The sequence below is a fragment of the Heteronotia binoei genome, chromosome 3 (assembly GCF_032191835.1).
Source record: "Heteronotia binoei isolate CCM8104 ecotype False Entrance Well chromosome 3, APGP_CSIRO_Hbin_v1, whole genome shotgun sequence".
NCBI classification, from domain to species: domain Eukaryota; kingdom Metazoa; phylum Chordata; class Lepidosauria; order Squamata; family Gekkonidae; genus Heteronotia; species Heteronotia binoei.
In genome coordinates, this window is record NC_083225.1 from 95,149,449 (window position 1) to 95,172,829 (window position 23,381).

At 46.7% G+C, this 23,381-nt stretch overlaps 1 protein-coding gene across 2 annotated transcripts in view; it reads left to right on the forward strand.

Moving 5' to 3' along the window:
- DSCAM (DS cell adhesion molecule) overlaps positions 1–23,381 on the forward strand; it is an 805,927-nt gene that overhangs the window by 740,875 nt on the left and 41,671 nt on the right. For both annotated transcript variants that reach the window (XM_060234239.1, XM_060234240.1), the window contains one exon: positions 3,798–4,100. In XM_060234239.1, coding sequence (XP_060090222.1) covers positions 3,798–4,100 — 303 coding nt within the window. The remainder of the gene's footprint in view (positions 1–3,797; positions 4,101–23,381) is intronic.

A 23,381-nucleotide genomic window follows, 5' to 3' on the forward strand; every position in this document is an offset into this window, starting at 1 on the left:
AAATAATATCCTTCATTATTTCCTATGGAAGGAAGGAATTGAAAAGGTGTGCCGTCCTTTTAAATGTGATGGCCAGAACTCCCTTTGGAGTTCAATTAGGCTTGTCACTACCTTGATCTTGGCTCCAACCCTAATGTCTCCTGGCTGCACCCCCAAAGTCTCCTGGCTCCACCCCCAAAGTCCCCAGATATTTCTTGAATTGGACTTGGCAACCCTAATGAATGAGCTAATTTGCTCTGCAGGAGTTCAGAGTTAGTTTGCAGGACCTTCTGGAAAGGAAACCAGGGAGGACTCTCACTTGAAGTAATAATGAGCTCTCACTTGAAGTGACAATGCAAAATGTCCATCAAAATAGCCAACTGAAGCCAATTAAGAAGCAGCGTCCAGACGGCAAGAGCTAGAAGGGATTAAAGGTTTACTCCAGTAGGTTACAGATATGCCTTCAGACCATTTTACCAGCATGCCTTATTATATATTTATTTATTTATCTGAGATTTATATCCCGCCCTTCCCACTAGGTGGCTCAGGGCGGCTTACAACATGTAAAACTAACATAAAATATAAAATTAAGCATTAAATTAACATTTCATAATTTATAGTTAAAAATCTAAACAATTATTATATACATAAACATTAAAATCATACAGCAGTCTTAAAGCTACACTCGATTCAAATTCGATTTCAAATTCAGTATGTCGGTGTTCAGTGTTCGATGTTCGATGCTGGTTAGCTGTGGGCCAGCCGGAAGAGGGCTGTCTTACAGGCCCTGCGGAATTGGGTAAGGTCCCGCAAGGCCCTTACCTCTTCCGGCAGCTGGTTCCACCAAGATGGGGCCATTACGGAGAAGGCCCTGTCTCTTGTAGCTTTCAAACGGGCTTCCTTTGGCCCTGGGACAACCAGGAAGTTTTGAGTTCCCGATCTCAGTGCTCGCTGGGGAACATGTGGGAAGAGACAGTCCCTCAGGTAGGCAGGTCCTAGGCCATATAGGGCTTTAAAGGTAATAACCAGCACCTTGTACCGAACTCGGTAAGGTATTGGTAGCCAGTGCAGAGCCCGAAGTCCCGGCTGAATGTGCTCCCACCTTGGGAGCCCCAATAACAACCGGGCGGCGGTGCTCCCACCTTGGGAGCCCCAATAACAACCAGCTGCAATTTCCGGGTTCGGCACAGGGGCAGCCCCATGTAGAGGGCATTGCAGTAGTCCAACCTCGAGGTGACCGTAGCATGGATCACTGTTGCTAGATCGTCGCGCTCCAGGAAGGGAGCCAACTGCCTTGCCCGCCTAAGATGGAAAAATGCGGACTTGGCAGTGGCTGCTATCTGGGCCTCCATTGTTAAGGAAGGCTCCAGAAGTACCCCCAGGCTCCTGACTCTATGCGTCGCAGTCAGCGGCGCACCGTCAAAAACTGGGAGGGGTATTTCCCTTCCCGGACCCCGACGACCCAAGCAAAGGACCTCTGTCTTCGCCGGATTTAGCCGCAGCCCGCTCTGCTTGAGCCACCCAGCCACAGCTTGTAATGCCCAGTCCAGATTTTGTGAGGCGCAGACCGGCTGGTCGTCCATAAGCAGATAAAGCTGGGTGTCATCAGCATACTGGTGACAACCCAGCCCATACCTTCGGGCAATCTGGGCGAGGGGACGCATATAGATGTTAAATAACATCGGGGAAAGAACCACACCCTGAGGCACCCCGCAATCAAGCGTGTGCCTACAGGACAGCTCATCCCCAATAGCGACCCTCTGTCCCCGACCTTCAAGGAAAGAGGAAAGCCATTGCAAGGTCAACCCCTGAATCCCCGCGTCGGCAAGGCGGCGGGCCAGCAACCGATGGTCGACCGTATCGAACGCTGCCGATAGGTCCAACAGCATCAGTACCGCCGTATCAGTATACACTCTACAAGGGGCAGGGGAGGTGGGGGTAGAGTTAAGGCAGAAATCTCACTGGGGGAGTGTAATAGCAAATAATCTAGAGGATGTATTAAGCCATTTATTTCATTATTGAGCTGTCTAGGTGACAGTTTAGTAATAACTTCAGCTCATGCCATTTCCATTTATTTATTTTATTAAAAGATTTATATCCTGCCTTTCTCCTGAGAATGGGGGCAGCTTAAAATATGCCAAGGCAGATGACACAGTGAAGTACATAGTATATCAAACAGCCAGTTAAATCTGTCAATAGGCCTTCATGTCCTAGGTGGGAAGCCCAGGTGTCTTCTTACCCTCTCTGTTGCCTGCAAGCCCACCATGGGCTGGCTGGGGGAAATTGTTTTTAAAAGTAAAGCAGTGATATTGTAAGCTTGCCACCATGCCAGAGCCTGGATATCTACTGGAATTACAACTGATTTCTATAATATAGAGATCAGTTCCCTTAGAGAAAATGGCTGTTTTGGAGGGTGGACTCTATGGCATTATTAGACTTTCCAAGTTCGCACTGGGGGGCAGGGTTTCCCCTCATTTCAGGGCCTCCAACCTGTTGCCCCATAATTGGCTGGCAGGAGGAGTCCTGGCCCTGAAGAGCTCTGGTGTGCCACAATGTGCCTGGCATGATTATGTTACCTGGAAGTGACATTATTGTGCCGGGCACATCATACATGAGTCGCTCTAGCAATCAGGTAAAAACTCTACAGTGCCATAGAGTTTTTACCTGATTGCTAGAGCTTCATGTGTGTGATTGCCTGGCGCAATAATGCCACTTCCAGGTGATGTCACTGAGTCATGCATGCTTTGCACATGTGAAAACAATCCCCCACACAGAGCCAGGCAAGACTTGGCAACCCTAGGCATTATACTAGTGGCAACCTGTGGGAGTCTAATGGAAGTGAGGGATATAGGGGGGGGTGCCATGGGCATGACATCACTTCCAGGTATTTGCTGAAAGTTATGTTGTGCCATTGGTGTGTGATTGCTAACTCTGGTTTGGAAAATTCCTGGAGATTTGTGTGGAGTGGAGCCTAGGAAAGGTGGGGCTTGGACAGGCTTTAACATAATTTATGACAATTCCTAGAGAAGCATGATGTAATTTCCAGGTCCCTCTAGAAGTAATATAAGGCCATCATGTTGATGGCAATTTTTTACTTTATTTTTTTCCCATTGGTCACCGGAACTGTGGCACGCAATAGGAGTGAGTACCTTGAAAGCCTGCTGAGCTCCCTTCCTTCCTTACATCACTTAATCAAAATTCCAAAATTAAAAAGGGTGGCAAGCCCTGGTTTATCACTAGTTTCTTCAAGGGGAATGTATGCTGAAGAATGAAACAACTGGGCAGATCTAAACTCCTCGTTTCATTCCTGCAAGAGAAGAGAACAAATTATATTCCGCAGTACTTCTGAAGTTCCCCTGACTTTTTGTTGGGGGTACAGAGGCTGCAGCAGAAAGAAGGAGGGGAAAGATCCATTCTGTGAGTATTCTCTGCCTATTCTCTGTCTCGTAGTTCTTTGGAACAAGTCCATATGGTGCATTCCTATTGTTCATTATGTCATATCCATTTCCTCTGAGCTTTATCATTTGCAAACACTGGATTTGTTTTGAAAGTCAAATCCCCTTCATTTCAAAATGTTATTTAAGAATGAAGGCTAGATCTTTTTGCCAAGTATTTCAATCTCAGCACAAGTAACATGATTGGCATAATGCTTAAAATAAAAACATGCCCTTTAAAATTTGGTGTTATAGGCCAAGCTGGAAGGTAGAGAAGCACTAACAGAGAATATGAACTTTTCTTCCCTCTAATACTTGAACCTTGTTTATTTGAAAAGTTAGCAGAGAATTTCCCCCATGAAGTATCTATCCTTTCTTTTTTAGATCGAGCTCGAAGCAGCATGGTCTCCACAGAAAGTGCCTCCTCGACATATGAAGAGCTAGCAAGAGCATACGAACATGCAAAGATGGAAGAGCAGCTGCGACATGCCAAGTTTACCATCACAGAATGCTTCATATCAGACACCTCCTCAGAGCAGCTAACGGCAGGGACTAATGACTACACAGACAGCCTGACCTCAAGCACCCCATCGGAATCGGGGATCTGCAGGTTTACTGCATCACCTCCCAAACCTCAGGACGGAGGACGTGTGACAAACATGGCTGTTCCAAAGGCGCATCGGCCAGGTAAGTGCTGTCTGAACTCCATATATTCTGAATTTCACTCTGCACATGTTATCTTTTGAAAGGGCCTTCATGCTATTCCTAAGGAATAAAAGCTTTTTAATATTTCTGTTAGATATTTATAAAGCAATTCTTTTTTCAGTAATGATGGGAGGGTAACAATCCAGGATAAGTGAAGGGTAGCCCTACCCACAAGAGCCCATGTGCTCTGACTCCATGAAATATTTGCTCCAACTCCAAGGTTTTTTTTTCTTTCAACCTTAAAAAAAATCTGGGGATGCCCATTTTAGACTGAAGATAAAACCCTTCACAGAGGGTATGGGGGTTTTTTGCAAACATTTTTAACAGTGCCCTTCTCAAACACCCCTCCCCTTTTTTGGGGGAGGGGAGTGATTGCTTTCTTATCCATCTATCTTTGCAGAATGTTTTTTAAAAATCTGTTTACGGTGCTGCTGTCCCTTATACTCGCTGATGCCTTTATATAGCTAAATCTGATGGGCTGTCTTGTACTGTGTATCCCATTTATTGTGCAGTCCTAGTTATATGAGGTCACCCAATTGAATGATTCCGGAAGGAAGGAGCAGCATTCAGAGAAAGAAAAAGCATCAGTGCAGAGGCAGCCATGAACAGGATATTTTTAACCAGGATATAGGGGAGATAATTACACAATCCAGTTTTTCTGGAAGAAAAAAATTAGCCCACTGAAGTTGGTGTTATCTACCCAGATAAAAGCTACAGAGTGCAAAACATTTGTCTTTCGTCTTTCTAAAACATTTTCCATCTTTCTAAAACATCTTTCCATCTTTCTTGCAGGGTATTTGTGTGTGCATGTGCACGTGCACATGCACGTGTACCTGGAAGTCATGGTTGACTTCTGGTGATCCCTAGTGGGGCTTGGACATTCAGAGAAGAGGCTTACTATTGCCTGCCTCTGCATCCTGGCCCTGGTATTCCTTGGAGGTCTCACGTCCAGGGTCAGCCCTGCTTAGCTTTTGAGATATGACAAGACTGGGATTGCTGGGGCTGTCCAGATGAGAACTAAAACATCTCATTCTGATATTATTCCACTGTTGCTTTTCTGAAGACTGGCTTGACTGACTTAAAATCCTAAGTGAATTTTGTCTTTTTTCCAATCAGAGCACAGACTATGGTTCAGAATGGCTCCAGTTCACAACTGTGTCCTGCAAATAAAAGTTGAGGCTTCAGTATTGTTTTTAATATGTCAGAGACAATCAAAGCCTGGCAACAATCTATTTGAGATTTCACAGTTTCAGATTTTGGAGGGGAGTGTGTCTTCCATGCCCTGCTTCCTGCATTATATTGTTGGTACTCACTACATTGTGTGCCATAAACAGATAACACACACAATATCACAGCTCCCTTTCATTGACTTCAAGAGAATGTTGTAAAAGTTGACTGATGCCACCTGCAAATAGATACAATACATTTTTCTGTCACTGTTGCTCTGTTTCTTTTCAGTCTATCAATGCAAAATTATTATAGGCATCTGAAGTACAGAAAAATGAAAGCTTGAGAAATCCAGAACTGAATGTCTTTGGGGAATGAATAAAGAAATAACATATGAATCCCATCATGTTAACATAATTTCTGGACCAATTTATAATTCATTGTAGTTATGGAATTAGGTGATTGCTTTTGCTTGTTTCAGTGTGATTCCTGACAGAGCAAAATTGCTGTTGCTAGTTTCTTCTTCCATTGTTTATTTCTAAAATGGCAAAGCAAATATATAGTGCTTTCCTAGTCCCAGCTTCCTACTGTGCATGGATAGTATATGCACAACATTTAAAAACTGGGAATTCAAAAATGGGATTTGGAACCTTGAGGAGTCCCACCCCACCCCCTTTTTTTGTGTGTGATACATAATGTGTTTTTAGTAAATTTGCCTCACACAGTAGGCCATTTGAGTCTCCACAGTATTTTTAAAAGTGAATTTAAAATGTCTTCTCTCCATTGTCTCCGGCCACGTGGACAAGGTGGAATCATAAGAACATAAGAGCAGCCCTGCTGAATCAGACCAATGGTCCATCTAGTCCAACATCCTGTCTCATACAGTGGCCAACCAGTTCTTCTGGAGGGCCAACAACAAGGCATAGAGGCTGAGATTTTCCTCTGATGTTACCTCCTGGCTGTGGGATTCAGAGGATTAATGCCTCTGAATGTGGAGTTTCCCCTCAGTCATTGGGTTAATAGCCATTGATAGACTTATCCTCTATGAATCTATGGCCTATGCTGCCAGCTCTGCAAAGAGCTCTCACCAGCAGCGCACGAGGTCAAATGAGGGTTGCTGGGGGGGGGGTCTTCTTTAAGCAGGAAGGCGGGGCAGGCCTGCTCTCTGGACTTGCAAAACACAACGAGGAGACAGAGGATGTTAGTCCTCCAGCAACAACGCTCTAGCGTGTTCCTTAGTCTCTATGGTGCCAATGTCCACCATTTTGTCCCCTGCTTCCGGATGCTCCGAAAGCAGGGGCGGAGCTTTCAAAGCAGGGGATCCCCTGCCCCCGGCGGGGGTTTGGCAAGCCTACCCTTTGACTATGGGTTCCCAAGTTAGAGTACTCATTAGACACTAGTTCTCAGGTCCATTCAGCAGAGACAAGCTGGCTCAAAGCATTAGCCCTTTATTTGCAAGGACATAACTCCAGAAAGCATGAGCTTCAGCTAGCTAATATATCCCTGTCGGGGGTGAGAGGGGGCTCTGCTTGCCATTCTTTTTTCCCCTCCTGGGCATCCTGTTTGATCCAGTATCACCTTCAAGATCAACAACTTTTTATTTATCTTCCCTGAGTGTGCGTGTGTAGTGGGAGGCTATGAACATGGATGGTAAATTGTTTCAGCATATCTGGCTGTGTTCATTCTTATTCTCTGTGTTTTTAAAATTCTGTGTGTCCTGAATTCTGAATGCTTTGCATTTCTGGTTTGTGCATTTGAATTTGCTAATTTGGACTGGTATATTGTGTGCTCTCGCAGTTGCCAGAAATAGCTGCTGAGAACACACCATATAAAGAAATATTATTTAGGTGCCTTTATCTTTGAATAAGCTTTTGAAGCAAGTTGTTATGTCCACAGATTAATTTGTTTTCTAGCCATTGTAAATTTAGTATTCACTGATGCAACCAGCCTTCTAGGTGAAACAAAACAACAACAACATCCCAAGCTCTTGGTATGTACAGTAATTCTGTACATCCTTGTCAAGTCAAGAGTCTAATCCAGGGATGGCCATTCTATCAAGTATAGATAGAAATAAAAAGTCTGTAACTGAAGAGCAACAGATTTCAAGACATTCCTCCATTTACTTCAACAGTATATTAGCTAATGTGTTAAGACATTACTGCTGATTGAATTTAACAAAGTTTTATAAAGCAGTGGATTTCATTAGAGCTCTACTTTTGTCATCTTTTTCTCAAGATTTCACTGTCTCAGGGAACTCAGCAGTTCCTCTTCTTGCTGTCTTAGTAGTGCATACAAAGTTGTGACTTCTCTGTTCACATAATGAGAACTTCAGAATTAATAGGAGGACTTATTTCTATGAGTTGATGTCTAACTAGCATTCTTTGATTTCTTTGCTATTAAGTTTTCATCTCCATATTTCTCAATACTGTTTATAAAACATACAGGGCTGATTCAAAACTCTGGTTTGGTGGTTTTAGAATACCAAATGAGTAGGGGAGTCCTGGGGAGAGAAGGTGACAGGCATGGGTTGTATCTTTTGTCACCTTGCAGCCCACCCTTCTCCAATGGTCAGCAAAGATATTCCACAGCCATTTGTAGCTGGGGGTGGGGTAGGCTTCCCAACCCCCCCCCCCCGCCCTGCCAGGGGACCCCTGGATTAGCAGCCTAATCCCCCGTTCTCTAAAAATCTGGAAGCGGGGGTGGGGCGTCATGTCTCTTTCCCTGCCTGGCTTCAGGCTTCTCCCTTCCTCTGGGTCACAAAGACCCGCCCACCGCTGGCCTGCTATTCGCTCCAGTCCGGCCTCCCTTCGCGAGGTGCATGCTGGGACACATAGTCCTTGCATCCTCTCCGGCTGCCGGATGGCGTCTCCTCGGGGAGTCTGGCCAACAGGGGGGGGGAGCTCCACCCCCGGAGGAGCATGTGCATTTCTACCTCCGGAGGCTTCAGTCGCTGATTGAAAGGCTTCCTCTTGGGATGGTGTGTCTGTGTTACTTTGAAGAAGTTGGCAGCAACTCATGAGTAGAAACGCCAATCCCTTTCAGAGTCGCCAGAAATGGGGGGGGGACACGTCTGCTAAGCATTATTCTCTATGTGGAGATTGATTCTCATAGGGTATAATGGGGAATTGATCTGGAGGTTTTGGGGGCTCTGGGGGAGCTGTTTTTTAGGGTAGAGGCACCAAATTTTCAGTATAGTATCTAGTGACTCTCCCCAAAGTATCTCCCAAGTTTCAAAACGATTGGACCAGGGGGTCCCATTCTATAAGCCCCAAAAGTAGGTGCCCCTATCCTTCATTATTTCCTATGGAAGGAAGACATTTAAAAAGGTGTGCGGTTCCTTTAAATGTGATGGCCAGAACTCCCTTGGAGTTCAATTATGCTTGTCACACCCTTGTTCCTGGCTCCGCCCTGATGTCTCCTGGCTCCACCCCCAAAGTCCCCAGATATTTCTTGAATTGGACTTGGCAACCCTAGGGTGGGGGCGGGGAAGAGACAGTAAATCAGTTTTTCTAACTATTTAGAAATCAAAGAAGAGAACTGCCTGTGTAGCTGGAATTTTATTTCAGAGTTCTCAGCATCAATTAGTTTCAAATGCCCTCAAACACAAACCTCTGTGCGGTTTTCAGTACACCTTGCCTGGTTAGCAAAAGAAATTCCTGCAGAGAAGAGTACAAGCAAAGCTCCTGCTGTGCATGGAGTAGTTCTTTCCCTTCAGATTATGTATCCATCCTTTGGATTCCAGCTTTAAAAGGGTAAAGTCAAACCTAGAGTGCTGGACTAGGGTCTGGGAGACCTGAGTTTGAATCTCTACCTTGCCAAGGAAGCTTGCTGGGTAACGTTGGAATACTCTCAACCTCTGATGGAAGCAGCTTGAGTTCCCATTAAAAGTAGGGTATAAATCAGGATTGCCAGCCTCCAGATGTTGGCTAGAGATCCCTTGCTATTGCAACAAAGGTTTGAGGGTCAGAAATCAATGTAAAGTGAGAAATTTAAATTTGGAAGGGGGAAATGACATCACAGGAAGGCATTTGGGTGCAATGTTCTGGAAGTGACATCATTTGAAGGGGTGGTGCTTGGGAAATGACATCACTTGACCTTTGACCTGGAAGTGACATCACAGGATATGACATCACAAAGTGATGTCACATCCTTTCTCCTGGCTCCACCCCCAGAGTCTCCTGGCTCCACCCCCAAGGTCCCCAGATATTTCCTGAATTGGCAACCCTACTAAAGGGGATATTACACTTGGAGAGCCATTGCCAATCTGAGTAGACCTGGGCGGAGGGGGGGGGGGGAGAAGCTTGCAATGCCATTTTATTGTTTTCCCAGGCATGTTTCTATTTTAAGTTTAAAAATCTTTGTGTTTGTCTGTGTCCTTTATATTTGTGTTTGTCTGTGTCCTTTAGTTGTGTTTTTCTGTGTCCTTTATTTGTGTTTGTCTGTGTCCTTTATATCTCTGCTACCTCACATTACATTTTATTACACACATGGCCTGGCCCCACGAAGTCCCCTTTGTGTCAGATCCAGCCCTCCTAAAAAAATGAGCTTGACAACTCACTGCACTTTACTGATTGTTGAAGTTGATTTTATTATGGTTTTATTGTGATTTTAATTCAAATTGTTGTACTCCACTCTGAGCCCCCCAAAAGGGGGAAGGGGTAGAACAGAAATAAACTAATAATAATAATAATAAATGAGTTTGACAAATGTGTTTGGATCCAGCTGATAAGCTGGTAGAAGGAGGCATCAGAGAGAATCTTGCCTTTCCTTCCCCTGCCCAAAGCAGCCTGCTCTTTGTTATGAAAACCCTCTCAGATGGTCAGAAGAGCCTCAGGAAGAAAATGAGCCATAGTATGGGAGTGGATTTCCAGATCCCCCTTGGCAGCTAGCAGGCAATTTACCTTGTTGAGAGAGGTTCACCTGCAAAGTAATGGTGTTGCCAGCAATGTAATGACACTGCTGGTGATACAGTGATGTCACCAGAGATGTGCTGGCACACTCCCTTTGTGTCCAGAAGTGACAGAAGCATGCCACCAGGAGATGCTGGCTGTGTTTTAGCATTTGGCCATTTGGATTTAACCACAGAGTTTTGCCCAAATGCCAGTGTGTCACTAGCATCCCGCAGTGATGCACTAATGTCATTTCATGGCACATTGTGACTGACATCAGTTGGACATTGCCGATAACTCACCCTAGTTTCCCACCATTCCCCCCACCCCCACTGGCCAGCTGAGTTGCAATGGGATGCACCCCATGGTGGCAGGATGATGCCACCAGCAGGGGTTTGGTAAATGATTATGGGGGCACTGCAGCAACAAGCAGGAATCAGAATTCACTTCCTTCTCTTTTTTCTGCTCTCAGCTCGCGTCTGTGGAGGAGAAAAGAGGAAACTATTTTACCCCCTCTCCTCTCCTCCCTGCAGCACCCTGTGTACTGCCAAAGCATTTTGTTTGTGAAACTCTGCTGACTGGAAATGATTTTTAGAGCAAACAACAAACTGCCAGGAGAAGATGGGGGCGGGGGGGAGAGAGACTGCTTCTCCAACTTCTACCAAGAACTTTCCCACCTGATCCAACTGTCTTGCACTGGAGTATAATATCAGATAATTTTCTTGCCTTTTACCATGTGCTCCTATTAGCATTAGGTTTTTATATTTGTGCAATAGTATACTGGAGTTGTATCTAACTTTCAAAAAGGAAGCATATTTTACCGTCTTTCTTTGGTATTCTGAAGCTTAATGGAGGGGGGGGATGTGTGTTTTTTACTTTATCCAAAGGCAAATAGCTAACTTTGCTCTTTTCGGCTGTTTTTGCACTGATCTTAATCAGCAGCGATGCCCCTCTTCACCGTGCAGGATCGGCGCGGATTTCGCACTAATTGCCGCGGAGCACCCGGAAGAGCCAGAAAGTCCCGCAGCTTTTGCGGCGCAAATGGAAACTGGTTTTTGGCGGTTTCCGTTTGCGCCGCAAAAGCCGCGGGACTTTCTGGCTCTTCCCGGTGCTCCGCAGCAATTAGTGCGAAATCCGCGCCCATCCTGCGCGGTGAAGAGGGGCGTCGCTGCTGATTAAGGTCAGTGCAAAAATAGCCTTCATGTGCCAAGTAAATAATTTAATAAAGTTTAATGTTTGTAAATGTTTTAATTCATTCTAAATAATACAGTTGTCTGCTAAAGAACCCCCTAACTAAAATTTCTTGTTTCCCTGCTTAAATTTCCACAGTGTGAAATGTCAGCAGAATCCTTAATGAAATATATAAATTTGTAGTCAGCCTCTTTTTGTGAAATAATTTGTACTCAGCTTTGCCTTTTGATATCTGAAATATGCATTCCTGTAAGTTGCCCTTACATTCCTGTAAGTGGCCAAGTGGCAGATACTTTTAATTAAACCAGTTATTCTAGACATGCTACTTGAGAAGGTGGAGTTAGTGGAGACCCTTTCCAAGATGGAAGTCCTGGTGAGGCTTTGTGTGCTATAGCTCAAATAAAGCAATTTGTACCCTTGACTTGTTGGTGTGGACTCCAAACTTTATAACAGCTTTAAAACATATTTTACACTGAGTGGGGGAAAATGCATGTTCATATTAATTTGAAACAGTGCAGTAAATTCAAGCTTCTGAGACTATGTGGAATACTGATTAATGGCAGGGCTTTTTTTGAGCAGGAACCACAGGAATGCAGTTCTGGCTGGCTTGGCATCAGATTTGTGGCATAATATGCAAACAAGCTCCTGCTGCGTTTTTTCTACAAAAAAGCACTGTGTGAAACAATGCTGATGTCAGGGGGTGTGGCCTAATATGCAAATAAGTTCCTGCTGGGCTTTTTCTACAAAAAAGCCCTGATTAATGGTATATATAATCCATTCCTGGCATACTGTGCCAATGTATCAGTTTAAGAGAGTGTCTGGCAAATCTGCCAATCATGGCTCAGGGTTTAATAGTTTTATTGGATTTCCAGGTACAGAGTATGGGGGAGGGGAATGAAAGGAAAGGGGAAAGGGAAGGGTACTTGAATATAAAAAAGATTCATAATATTTCTACTTATGTTGAAATAATCATGGCTCAGGGAGATCCAAGTTCAAATTTGTGCCGAGCCATGAATCTCAGTAACCAATCTCTCAACTAACTATTTCTCAGGAGTGATTAGGGTTGCCAAGTCCACTTCAAGAAATATCTGGGGACTTTGGGGGTGGAGCCAAGATCAAGGCTGTGCCAAGCATAATTGAACTCCAAAGGGAGTTCTGCCCATCACATTTAAAGGGACAACACACCTTTTCAATGCCTTCCTTCCATAGGAAATAATGGATAGGGGCACCTTCTTTTGGGGCTCATAGAATTGGACCCCCTGGTCCAATCTTTTTGAAACTTGGGGGGTATTTTGGGGAGAGGCACTAGATACTATACTGAAAATTTGGTGCCTCTACCCTAAAAAACACCCCCCCAAGTCCCAGATACCAGTTCTCCATGATTTTCTATGGGAATAAATCTCTATAGGGAATAATAGAGTTCCCAGCAGACATTTCCCTCCCCTCCCCCCCCCCCCCGCTTTCTGATGACCCTGAAGCGGGGGGAGGGCCTCTAAACCAGGGGATCCCCTGCCCCAACCTGGGGATTGGCAACCCTAGGAGTGATGCAGTGTCATGAGCCCTGTGAATGCTGCCCTAACCTGTGTCTAGGAAGGACTGGAAATAAATGTGAGAGAGGGAAAGAGAAAGATAATTGCAACTGTCATGTAAAAACCCTGCCCTTTACGGCCAACTTTGCACTAATACAGGGCTTTTCTTGAGCAGGAACGCAGTTCTGGCTGGCTTAGTGTCAGGGTGTGTGGCCTAATATGCAAATGAGTTCTTGCTGGGCTTTTTTGTAGAAAAAGCCCTGCAATAACATCTAAACATCAAGCCCCCCCCCCAAAAGGCCCATGGAATTAGGGTTGCCAAGTCCAATTCAAGAAATATCTGGGGACTTTGGGGGTGGAGCCAGGAGACTTTGGGGGTGGAGCCAGGAGACATTAGGGTTGGAGCCAAGATCAAGGCTGTGACAAGCATAATTGAACTCCAAAGGGAGTTCTGGCCATCACATTTAAAGGGACAGCACACCTTTTCAAATCCTTCCTTCCATAGGAAATAATGAATGATAGGGGCACCTTCTTTTGGGGCTCATAGAATTGGACCCCCTGGTCCAATCTTTTTGAAACTTGGGGGGTATTTTGGGGAGAGGCACTAGATGCTACACTGAAAATTTGGTGCCTCTACCTCAAAAAACCGCCCCCCCCCCAGAGCCCCAGATACCCGCGGATCAATTCCCCATGATTTTCTATGGGAATAAATCTCCATAGGGAATAACAGAGTTCCCAGCAGACATTTCCCTCCCCTCCCCCTGCTTTTAGATAGGATTGCCAACACTGGGTTGAGAAATACCTGGAGATTTTAGGGATTGATCCTGAAGATGGCAGAGTTTGTGAAGGGGATTGACTTCAGTGGGGTACAATGCCATATAGTTCACTTTCCAAAGTGACCATTTTATCCATCTGAACTGCTCTCTCTCCTGGAAATCAGTTGTAATCCCAGGGGATATCCCATCACCACCTGGAAGTTGGCAACTTCCCCCAGTAGACATATTATACATGGCTGCAGCAGCATCATGCCTAGTTAACATCTCTTACTTGATTTAATTTAAATGACTTGAAATGTGGGGAGTTGTTTAAAATATACATTTATATAGCACTGTGTCTGAAGTCTGACTCCAAACCAGTTTTAATTGCCTAATCAGTAATATATCTCAGAATGTCATCCAATCCATTTTAAACCCTTTTCTTCTTAGAGATCAGTCAACACACACACACACATCTTGCTTCAGGTAGTGCATAAGTTTAGAAAAGAGGGCCACACCAGTAAGCAGAACAAGAAGAAGCCAGAGGAGTGGGGGACTTGAATGGTGGTCAATGACCACCCATATGATTTTCATCTATGCCTTATTAGGGGACAGGGAGTGAAAAACTATACATATATTAACAAGTCTCAGAAATAATAGGTGCATATATAATTAAAAAGCATATATATTTAAAAACAAATTTTGAAAAGACAGTAATAACTGAGCATGTAAGAAAATAGTTAGCCCACTGACATTCCAGGTGGCGGAAACCAGTACACATTGCATAAACCATTGTCTGTTTCCTTGCAGATCCATTATAAAGTGGGAAATTTCTGGCAGTGTTACTTATACAGGTTCGCCATATTCAACTTTAACTTATATGTATCTAGGGCTTTTTTTTGAGCAAGAATGCACACAGGCCCGGCACTAGGGGTTCTGCACCAAACCCCTTCCCCTGCAAGCTCCTGTAAGGGAAATCATTTCAATGTGTGGCACAATGACATCTGTGAAAGTGACATCACACGGGGTGGGAGAGGGCATGACGGGTGGCACACAAGAGTGCTGCTATGCCACCACTTTCCCTACAGTATACTCTTCAGCGGCTTCCCAGGAAGCCTCTGAGGAGCACACTGTTTTAGCAGTGCCCGGCCGCTTTCAGGTTGAAAGTGGCCGAGCACTGCCTTCCCAGGGAAGGCACCCCTTAGCCATTTTCAACCCGAAAGTGGCCAGGCACCACTAAAAAATGTGCTCTTCGGAGGCTTCTTCAAAGAGCATAGTGTGCTGTGTATCACTCCTTCGAGTCTGCCTTTAAGGCAGGCTCAGAGGAGCTCTCTGCAGGGGCAAGAGGGAGTAAGGGGGTGCCTAGTGGTGCCCCAAGGCAGGGCAGGGTAGCACTCAAGGCAGCTGCCAACCCCGCCTATTCCCACGCACCAGCCCTGAATACACAGGAACGCAGTTCCGGCTGGCTTGGCATTGTGGCATCAGGCCAAAATCAATACCAATGTTTAATTAATATATGGCTTAGCAATGCTAGAAATAAATAATAGTGTTTTTAGGGAAAATTTCCCGTAGCAGTTTAAGCAAAGGAGTCTTAGCTTGTTGAACGAAAAGGGAACTACGAAAGGTCATTGCCCTTTCTAAGAGAAACCGCAGGGTGAAAGCGCCAGTAGGAAGCGTAAAAGGGAACTGCAGTAGGTGCTAGCAATGGAGCAATAAAGAATGTGTGTGTATGTAATAATTCCGTATAAGGTAACAGGGGACAAACAGTAGCAGAAGAGGGGCTCTAATAGGGGCGCAGAGAGCTGGTAAACAACACAGAATGTGGTTAAGGTATGACGTGGACATCCTCCCAGGGAGCTGGAGAACATGAGTGTTTTGAGGTGGCAGTTGGGGTGAAGAAACCCTATAAAAGACGGCAGGCAACTGTAATTTGCTGCTCAGAGTTTCTCTGAAGCCCGTGTATAGAGCGCTTATGCACGTAAAATAAAGAAGCTGTTTTCCTGATTCCTCGTCTCCGCTGCCTGCATTATTGATCCGGCTGAAATTGGTAACGTATAAATAGGGTTTTCCTGTAACAGCATCAGGGGGTGTGGCCTAATATGCATATGAGTTCCTGCTGGACATTTTCTACAAAAAAAGCCTTGCATGTATTTGTGAGACCAGGGCTTTTTTTTTCTGGAAAAAGAGATGCCAGAACTCTCAAGAGGGAAATGAAGGAGAAACACATGGATACCCCTCATGAAATTTGAAACATTTTTTGAGAATTTTGTTTTCATAAAGAGGTTCTAGAACTCCATTCTGCTGCATTCCCCCAGAAAAAAAAGCCTTGTGTGAGACTAATCAGATTAGTCTGCACTATGAGCAGTCTACAGTATTTTTTATAATGGACCTGTGAGGAAATAGAAATCATTTATGCAAACTGTACTAGCTTTAGGCTTCTGCAACATCAATGTATTAACTAGGTTTCTTACATGCTTAGTTGTCACTGTTTATTCCAGATTTTATTTTCAGATGTATATTTTTATATATGTGTCTGTTATTTTTGACTTGTATGTATATATTTTTACAGATCCCTCTGACAAAGCATAGGTGGAGTCATCAAGTCTAATAAATAATGCTTTCCCTGTGCACCAATCTTTTTTTGCATTTTCTTTTTCACATAGTAGTTAGGCATTGATTCAACAATAGTCCCTTACCTTTATGATACGTAGTTCTACTCATGTAAAAAAATCAGTTACATGAAACTATGTAAGACAATGTAAGCCACAAAACTTACTATTTTCTAATCTTATTTCAACACTGTGAAAAGGAAAATAATTAATTACTCAGCATGTTTATGAAGAAGCCACAGCTGCTTCTCTGTAGTTCAAACTAATAAAACTAAAATACTTATATAATAGATCTTCTTCGTGGTCTCTGTGCTTCACACTCATGAGATAGAGCGCCTGCGCCGATTCCCGAATCGGTACCTAAAAAGCCCAGGATTTTTTTGCGCTTGGCACCAATGGGCATGCGCAGGCGCACACTCACCGGCGCCAGCGCGAGGATCCCGCCAGTTCCTTTCTGACCGCTGCGCTGAGAGGATCTCCTTTCGTGTCACCGGTTGGTAAAGTAATCTTAGATTGCTTTTTTCCTGTTGTATGTAGCCCGTTTGTTATTTTCTTAGTGTAGTTAGTTAGTTGTTAGATAGTTAGTGTTGTTTAAAAAAAAAAGTTTGTTGGACTTGCCCTTCGGAGCTCGGTTTTCCCCCCGTGTTTTCCCCCTCAGAGACTTTCCTGGGTGGGGTTTTTTCCTGGGCATCTATTGAAAGACGTTGGGGAGTTTTTAAGAGGTGCCGCTCCTGTGGGAAGAAGATTGCCCCCCCCCCCGACGGCCATTCCCTCTGTCTCCTCTGTCTGGGCGAGGGACATTGCGTCGATTCTTGCACTCACTGTCTGAGTTTCTCCAAGCAATGGAGAAACTGATGGATCAGGCGAGAGGCTGGAGAGAGCTAGAACTGACTACAGTAGCTCGTCGCTTCCCACCGATTCCACCATGGGAGCAGTGCCAATGGCCTCCTTACGCTTATCCCTACCCACCGTACCAATGGTACCCTCCTCACGAGTTCGCAGACTGGGACCAGCAGTCCGAGGCATCCCATATGTCCAGGCTGTCTCAACACTCTAGACGGCGTCCTTTGGCATCGATCTCTGTCCCGCCTGACAGACGCGGCGTGGTAGTGGAGGAAGTCCAACCTCGGTCGTCGGTGTCGATCCGGTCACCCGCCAGAGAGTCAACACCATTGCTTTCAGAACATTCTCTATGCAGAAAGTCTTCATCGTCGGACTCCGAGGTCGGTACCAACGATCCGGACCGGGCTTTGAAACCTTCACCAGCTGAGGATCCTTCCATCTCACCATCAGAGGATCTGAAGTCATACAGGGACCTGGTGAAGAGGATGGCACTCTTCCTCTCACTTCCAGTGACACAGCCTCAACCCGTTGTAGACGATAACGTGTTCGACATCATGTAGCAGGATACGTCTACAGCGGTTGCCCTGCCGGTGACAAAGATCATTCTACAGGCGGTGAAGGAGCCCTGGGCGAAGCCTGCTTCTATACCCATGTCATTTAGAAGGTTGGACCATATGTACCGTGTCCAAGAGTCTGGGGCTGAGTTCCTCTTTATACACCCAAAGCCAAATCCGGTGGTTGTTTTCTCCTCGTCAAAGGCCACAAGACTCACTCCTCTGCACCAGACAAGGAGGAAAAGAAGCTGGATAACGTCAGGAGGAAGTTCTACTCTGCTGGGGAGCTGGGAGTAAAGGTATCTAACTATGCCACGTGCATGGCTAGATACCAATACTCAGTGTGGGAACAACTTACTCCCCTCCTGTCTTCCCTAAGGAGAAGAGGTCGGCTGCAAAGAAGTTGCAGAAGGAAGGCTTTGTTGTAGCCAAACAACAACTGGCTGCAGCAAAGCATATGGTCGACGTCTCAGCAAGGACCATCACTTCTGCCGTCTGCCTCTGCTGCCACTCCTGACTCAGATCCACGGCTCTCCAGCAGGACACCAGGGCCTTCGTTGAAGATCTGCCCTTCGAGGGCAAAGGCCTCTTCAGCTCTACCACTGACAATGCGCTCCAGGAAATGGATAAAAGTATAAAAACTTCCAGGAACCTGTGCGTACCAGCATCTTCCAGAGCTGCAAAACAGAGACAGTGGCACAAGCCTTGGGCAAAGAAGCCATACCAAAAGTTCTCCCCGGAACAGCAGTGGAGACCTCGCTCTGTTCAACCTGAGAGTAGGTCCCCATACAGGGGGAACAACAAAAACTGTTATGCTTCAGCACAGACCACCGGCAAGTCCAAGGGCACTCGCCCTGAAAAGCAGGGCCTTTGACTTTCTGGCAGCATGCGTCACCATCCCCTCTTCCCCTTCGTCTATCCGCCTCTGCCCATTCCTGTCAGCCTGTGAGTCTATCACTACAGACAGGTGGGTGCTTTCCATCGTAGCGGAAGGCTACAAAATAGATTTTGCTCAGATTCCGAACCAATCTGGGGTAATTACCACTCCCCCTTCCCCACCTCTGCTGGCGGAGGTGAGCAGCCTCTTACAGAAACAAGCCATAGAGAGGGTCCCGATGGAGGCCAGGACGGGAGGCTTCTACTCTCGTTACTTCCTGGTTCCCAAGCAGGACGGGGGTCTAAGACCAATCATGGATCTTTGGAATCTGAACAAATTTATTTTGTACCAGAAGTTCAGAACGTCCACTCTGCAAACGATTCTGCCCCTCATCAACCAAGGGGATTGGATGGCAACGCTGAACCTCAAGGAATGCATACTTCCACGTCAGCATCCATCCTGCGTCCAGACGTTTCCTTCGGTTTGCAGTAGGTTCTCAGCACTTCCAGTTCAAGGCTCTTTCATTCGGACTGTCCACTGCACCTCGGGTGTTCACAAAGATGATGAGCGTTGTGGCTGCCCATCTCTGGCTTCAAGGGATAGTCGTATTTTCATACATCGACGACTGGCTCCTTGTGGCGGAGTCGAAAGAGAGTTTGTCATCCCACATTGCCATCACTCTTCATCTTCTTGACACCTTGGGTCTGTAGATCAATTTGGAGAAATCACACCTTACTCCATCAGACAGTTCATTACCTGGGCCTATTCGCGGACACTCTACAAGAGCGATGGCGACGTCGGTGGTGTTCCTGAAAGGCGTTTCCCTGACAGACATTTGCAAGGCTGCCACCTGGTCCTCTCTGCATGCCTTTATGAAGCACTACGCGCTGGACGTGCATGCTCAGAAGAGGACTCGTCTGGGAGCTACGGTGCTGCAAGCTGTTTCTTCTGGTTGACCGTCTTCCTGCCTCCAGGTATGTCTTGCTTGCTAATCTCCCATGAGTGTGAAGCACAGAGACCATGAAGAAGATAGACAGGTTGCTTACCTGTAACTGTAGATCTTTGAGTGGTCATCTGTGCATTCACACTACCCGCCCTCCTTCCCCACTGCTGACAGTGTCCCTCCAGTAGGGGCTTCCAGCAGTCAGAAAGGAACTGGCGGGATCCTCGCGCTGGCGCCGATGAGCATGCACATTGGGACGCCTGCGCGTGCCTGTTGGTGCCAAGTGCGAAAAATCCCGGGCTTTTTAGGTACCGATTCGGGGATCGGCGCAGGCACTCTATCCAATGAGTGTGAATGCACAGATGACCACTCGAAGATCTACAGTTACAGGTAAGCAACCTGTCTTTATCAGAGCCATGGTTAACAGTTTGGCACTATGACCCCCACAACATCTCAGGATCTCCTTGCTGAATTATCGGTGTTCATCTATAGACATAAAACTGGTTTCATTTTGGGAAATCGCAGCTCCCTCATTCATTGAAACCGGGTGAGACTGCTCTGCATCAGCAATTGGATAATGAAGCCTCCGTCACTAGATTGGATTTCCTATTGGCTCTACTCAGTGTCACCTGCCCACTGCTCCCCCAACTGCCAAAACGAACTTGTCTCAGACAGAGACACATCTCTGCTGCTTCTCCAGTATCTTCTGCAACCTTTGGATTTCCAGTTGGCTCTACTCAGTGTCACCTGTCCACTATAGACTGCCAAACACTCCCCCAGTCACCAAAATGAATTTGCCACAGACATAGACACATCTCCACTGCTTCTCCACCATTTCCTGTGACCATCTGTAGCAAAAATTTGCCCCCTTCCACTTCACAGCAAAAAAGGCGCAAACCCGCTCTGAAGCCCGTTTGAGGCCTTCAGCTCCTGCAGCCTAACTTTGACATGGCTGCCAGCAAACAGCTCTCTGCCCCAAGCTTACCCAAGGCCTGGCCCTTCTGGGAGTGTTTTCTGCCCCCTGGGAGTGCTAGCCAGAGTCTGTTGCTAGGCAACCCAGGCTACTTTTCTCAGTAAAGGGAGAGGCATCAGGCAAATAGAATGGCATACAGCCCACCCTCCAAAAGCAGTGATTTTCTCCAGGATAGGGAGAGAGAAGTTTGTAGTTCAAGGCACCTCAGGGTGCTACCAGTAATTTCCTCCCCAGGAACCACTGTTGCCAATCTCCAAGTGAGGGCTGGAGATCACTCAGAACTACTCTCCAGATGACAGACCATCAGCTCCCCTGGAGGTGGGGGACAGAGTGAATGCCTTCACTTGGGTGAGTGGGAATAATAATGATAATAATAACTTTTTATTTGTATCCCGCCCTCCCCGCACAAGCAGGCTCAGGGTGGCTCACAACATAGGAATGCAATACAATATAGTAAAATCATAAAACAATAAAATTGATATACAATTACAATAAAATTAATATTGAGGTGCTAAATAGATCTTAATTCAGTAGAGGAGAAGAAACATACACAGCGACATTATCTTAGTTCGGTATGGGCGAAGGCTATTTTGAAGAGGTATGTCTTACAGGCCGTGCGAAATTGATTTACACATCACAGGGCCCGTACCTCCTCCGGGAGTTGGTTCCAGAGTAGTGGGGCCGCAACGGAGAAGGCCCGATCCCGGGTGGTCTTTAATCTGGCCTCCCTTGGCCCAGGGATATTCAGCTGGTGCTTACCAGCTGACCTCAGTGCTCTCTGGGGCTCATATGGGGAGAGACGGTCCCTCAGGTAGACAGGCCCTCAGCCATATAGGGCTTTAAAGGTCATGACCAGCACCTTGTAACGAACTCGGTAGACCACTGGCAGCCAGTGCAGTTCGCGCAGCCCTGGCCGTATGTGCTCCCATCTTGGGAGCCCCAATAAAAGCTTAGCCGCCGCATTCTGCACCAGCTGCAACCGCCGAGTTTGGCACAAGGGCAGCCCCATGTAGAGGGCGTTGCAGTAATCCAGTCTGGAGGTGACCGTAGCATGAATCACCGTTGCCAGGTCCTGGCGCTCCAGGAAGGGGGCCAGCTGCTTTGCCCGCCAAAGATGAAAAAATGCGGACTTAGCAGTGGCCGCTATCTGTGCCTCCATAGATAGTGAAGGCTCCAGAAGAACCCCCAAGCTCCTGACTCTGTGGGCCACTTTCAGTGGCACACCGTCAAGAGCTGGCAAGGGAATTTCCCCTCCCGGGGCACCGCGACCCAAACAAAGGACCTCCGTCTTTGCCGGATTCAACTTCAGCCCACTCAGCCTGAGCCAGCCAGCCACAGCCTGCAATGCAAGGTCCAGGTTTTCTGGGATGCAGTCGGGCCGGCCATCCATTAGTAGATAGAGCTGGGTGTCATCTGCATATTGATGGCACCCAAGCCCAAACCCCCGGGCAATCTGGGCAAGGGGGCGCATATAGATGTTAAACAACATCGGAGAGAGAACTGCCCCTTGTGGCACTCCACATACTAGTGGGTGCCTCCGGGACAGCTCTCCCCCAATTGCCACCCTTTGTCCCCGACCATCAAGGAAGGAGGAGAGCCACTGTAAGGCCAGCCCCCTAATCCCTGCGTCGGCGAGCCGGCGGGTCAGTAACCGATGGTCGACCGTGTCGAACGCAGCCGACAGGTCTAACAACATCAGCACCGCCACGCCGCCTCGGTCCAGATGCCGCTGGAGGTCATCCACTAAGGCGACCAGCACTGTCTCCATCCCATGGACTGGACGGAAGCCGGACTGGCAGGGGTCTAAGGCAGAAGTGTCATCCAAAAAGCTCTGTAACTGTAGCGCCACTTCCCTCTCAATAACTTTACCTAAAAATGGTAAGTTCGAGACCGGTCGGTAGTTCGCCAATTCGGCCGGGTCTGCTGTACTTTTTTTGAGGAGGGGGCGGACCATGGCTTCTTTCAGTGCTGTTGGAAATTGCCCTTCCAAGAGGGATCTATTTATGATATCCCGTATAGGATATCTAAGTTCCCTCTGGCAAGATTTAATTAGCCAGGAGGGACATGGGTCAAGATCTCAAGTTGTAGGGCGCACAGTAGAGAGAATTCCGTCGACTTCTCCTAGGCTGAGTGTGTCGAAGTGGTCCAAGGCAAGACCAGAGGACAGGCACAGAGCCTCGGGTTCGGTACTGCATCTAATGTGGCAGGAAAGTCCTGGCGGAGCGACGAGATTTTATCTGCAAAGAATTTCGCAAAAGCCTCACAGCCTATTTCTAATTCCCTCATATTTGGTCTGCCTTGAGGCAGAGTGGTCAAATTCTCAACTATCTTAAATAATTGTGCTGGGCGCGAATTTGCAGATGCAATCCTAGTCGCAAAGTAGTCTTTCTTTGCGGCTTTGACTGCCATCTCATAAGACTTCATAAACGTTCTATAGGATGTTCTCGTCGCTTCGTCACGAGTATGCCGCCACCGCCTCTCTAGTCGTCTGAGTCCCTGTTTCAGCTGGCGTAACTCCGAGGTATACCACGGAGCCAGCCTATTACGGGGGCGCAGAGGACGCCGGGGAGCGATTTCGTTGATAGCCCCAGATAGCCTGTCATTCCAGGCCTCTACTAGGTCATCAAGGGAATCGCTAGGGGGCCAGGGATCCCGCAGAGCCATTTGGAACCGCTCAGGGTCCATCAGGCTCCGCGGGCGAGCTAAAATAGGCTCGCCGCCCATACAGGGTCGGGGCGGCGCACTCATACGAGCCTTGAGGGCCAGGTGATCCGACCATGGTACTGCTTCTACAGCGATATCATCCACCAAAATCCCGGACGCAAAGATCAGGTCTAATATGTGGCCGGCCTGATGCGTGGGAGTGGTAACAAATTGGGAGAGTCCCAGTGTCGCCATGGAAGACACTAGGTCCAACGTCCGATTTGAGGCCA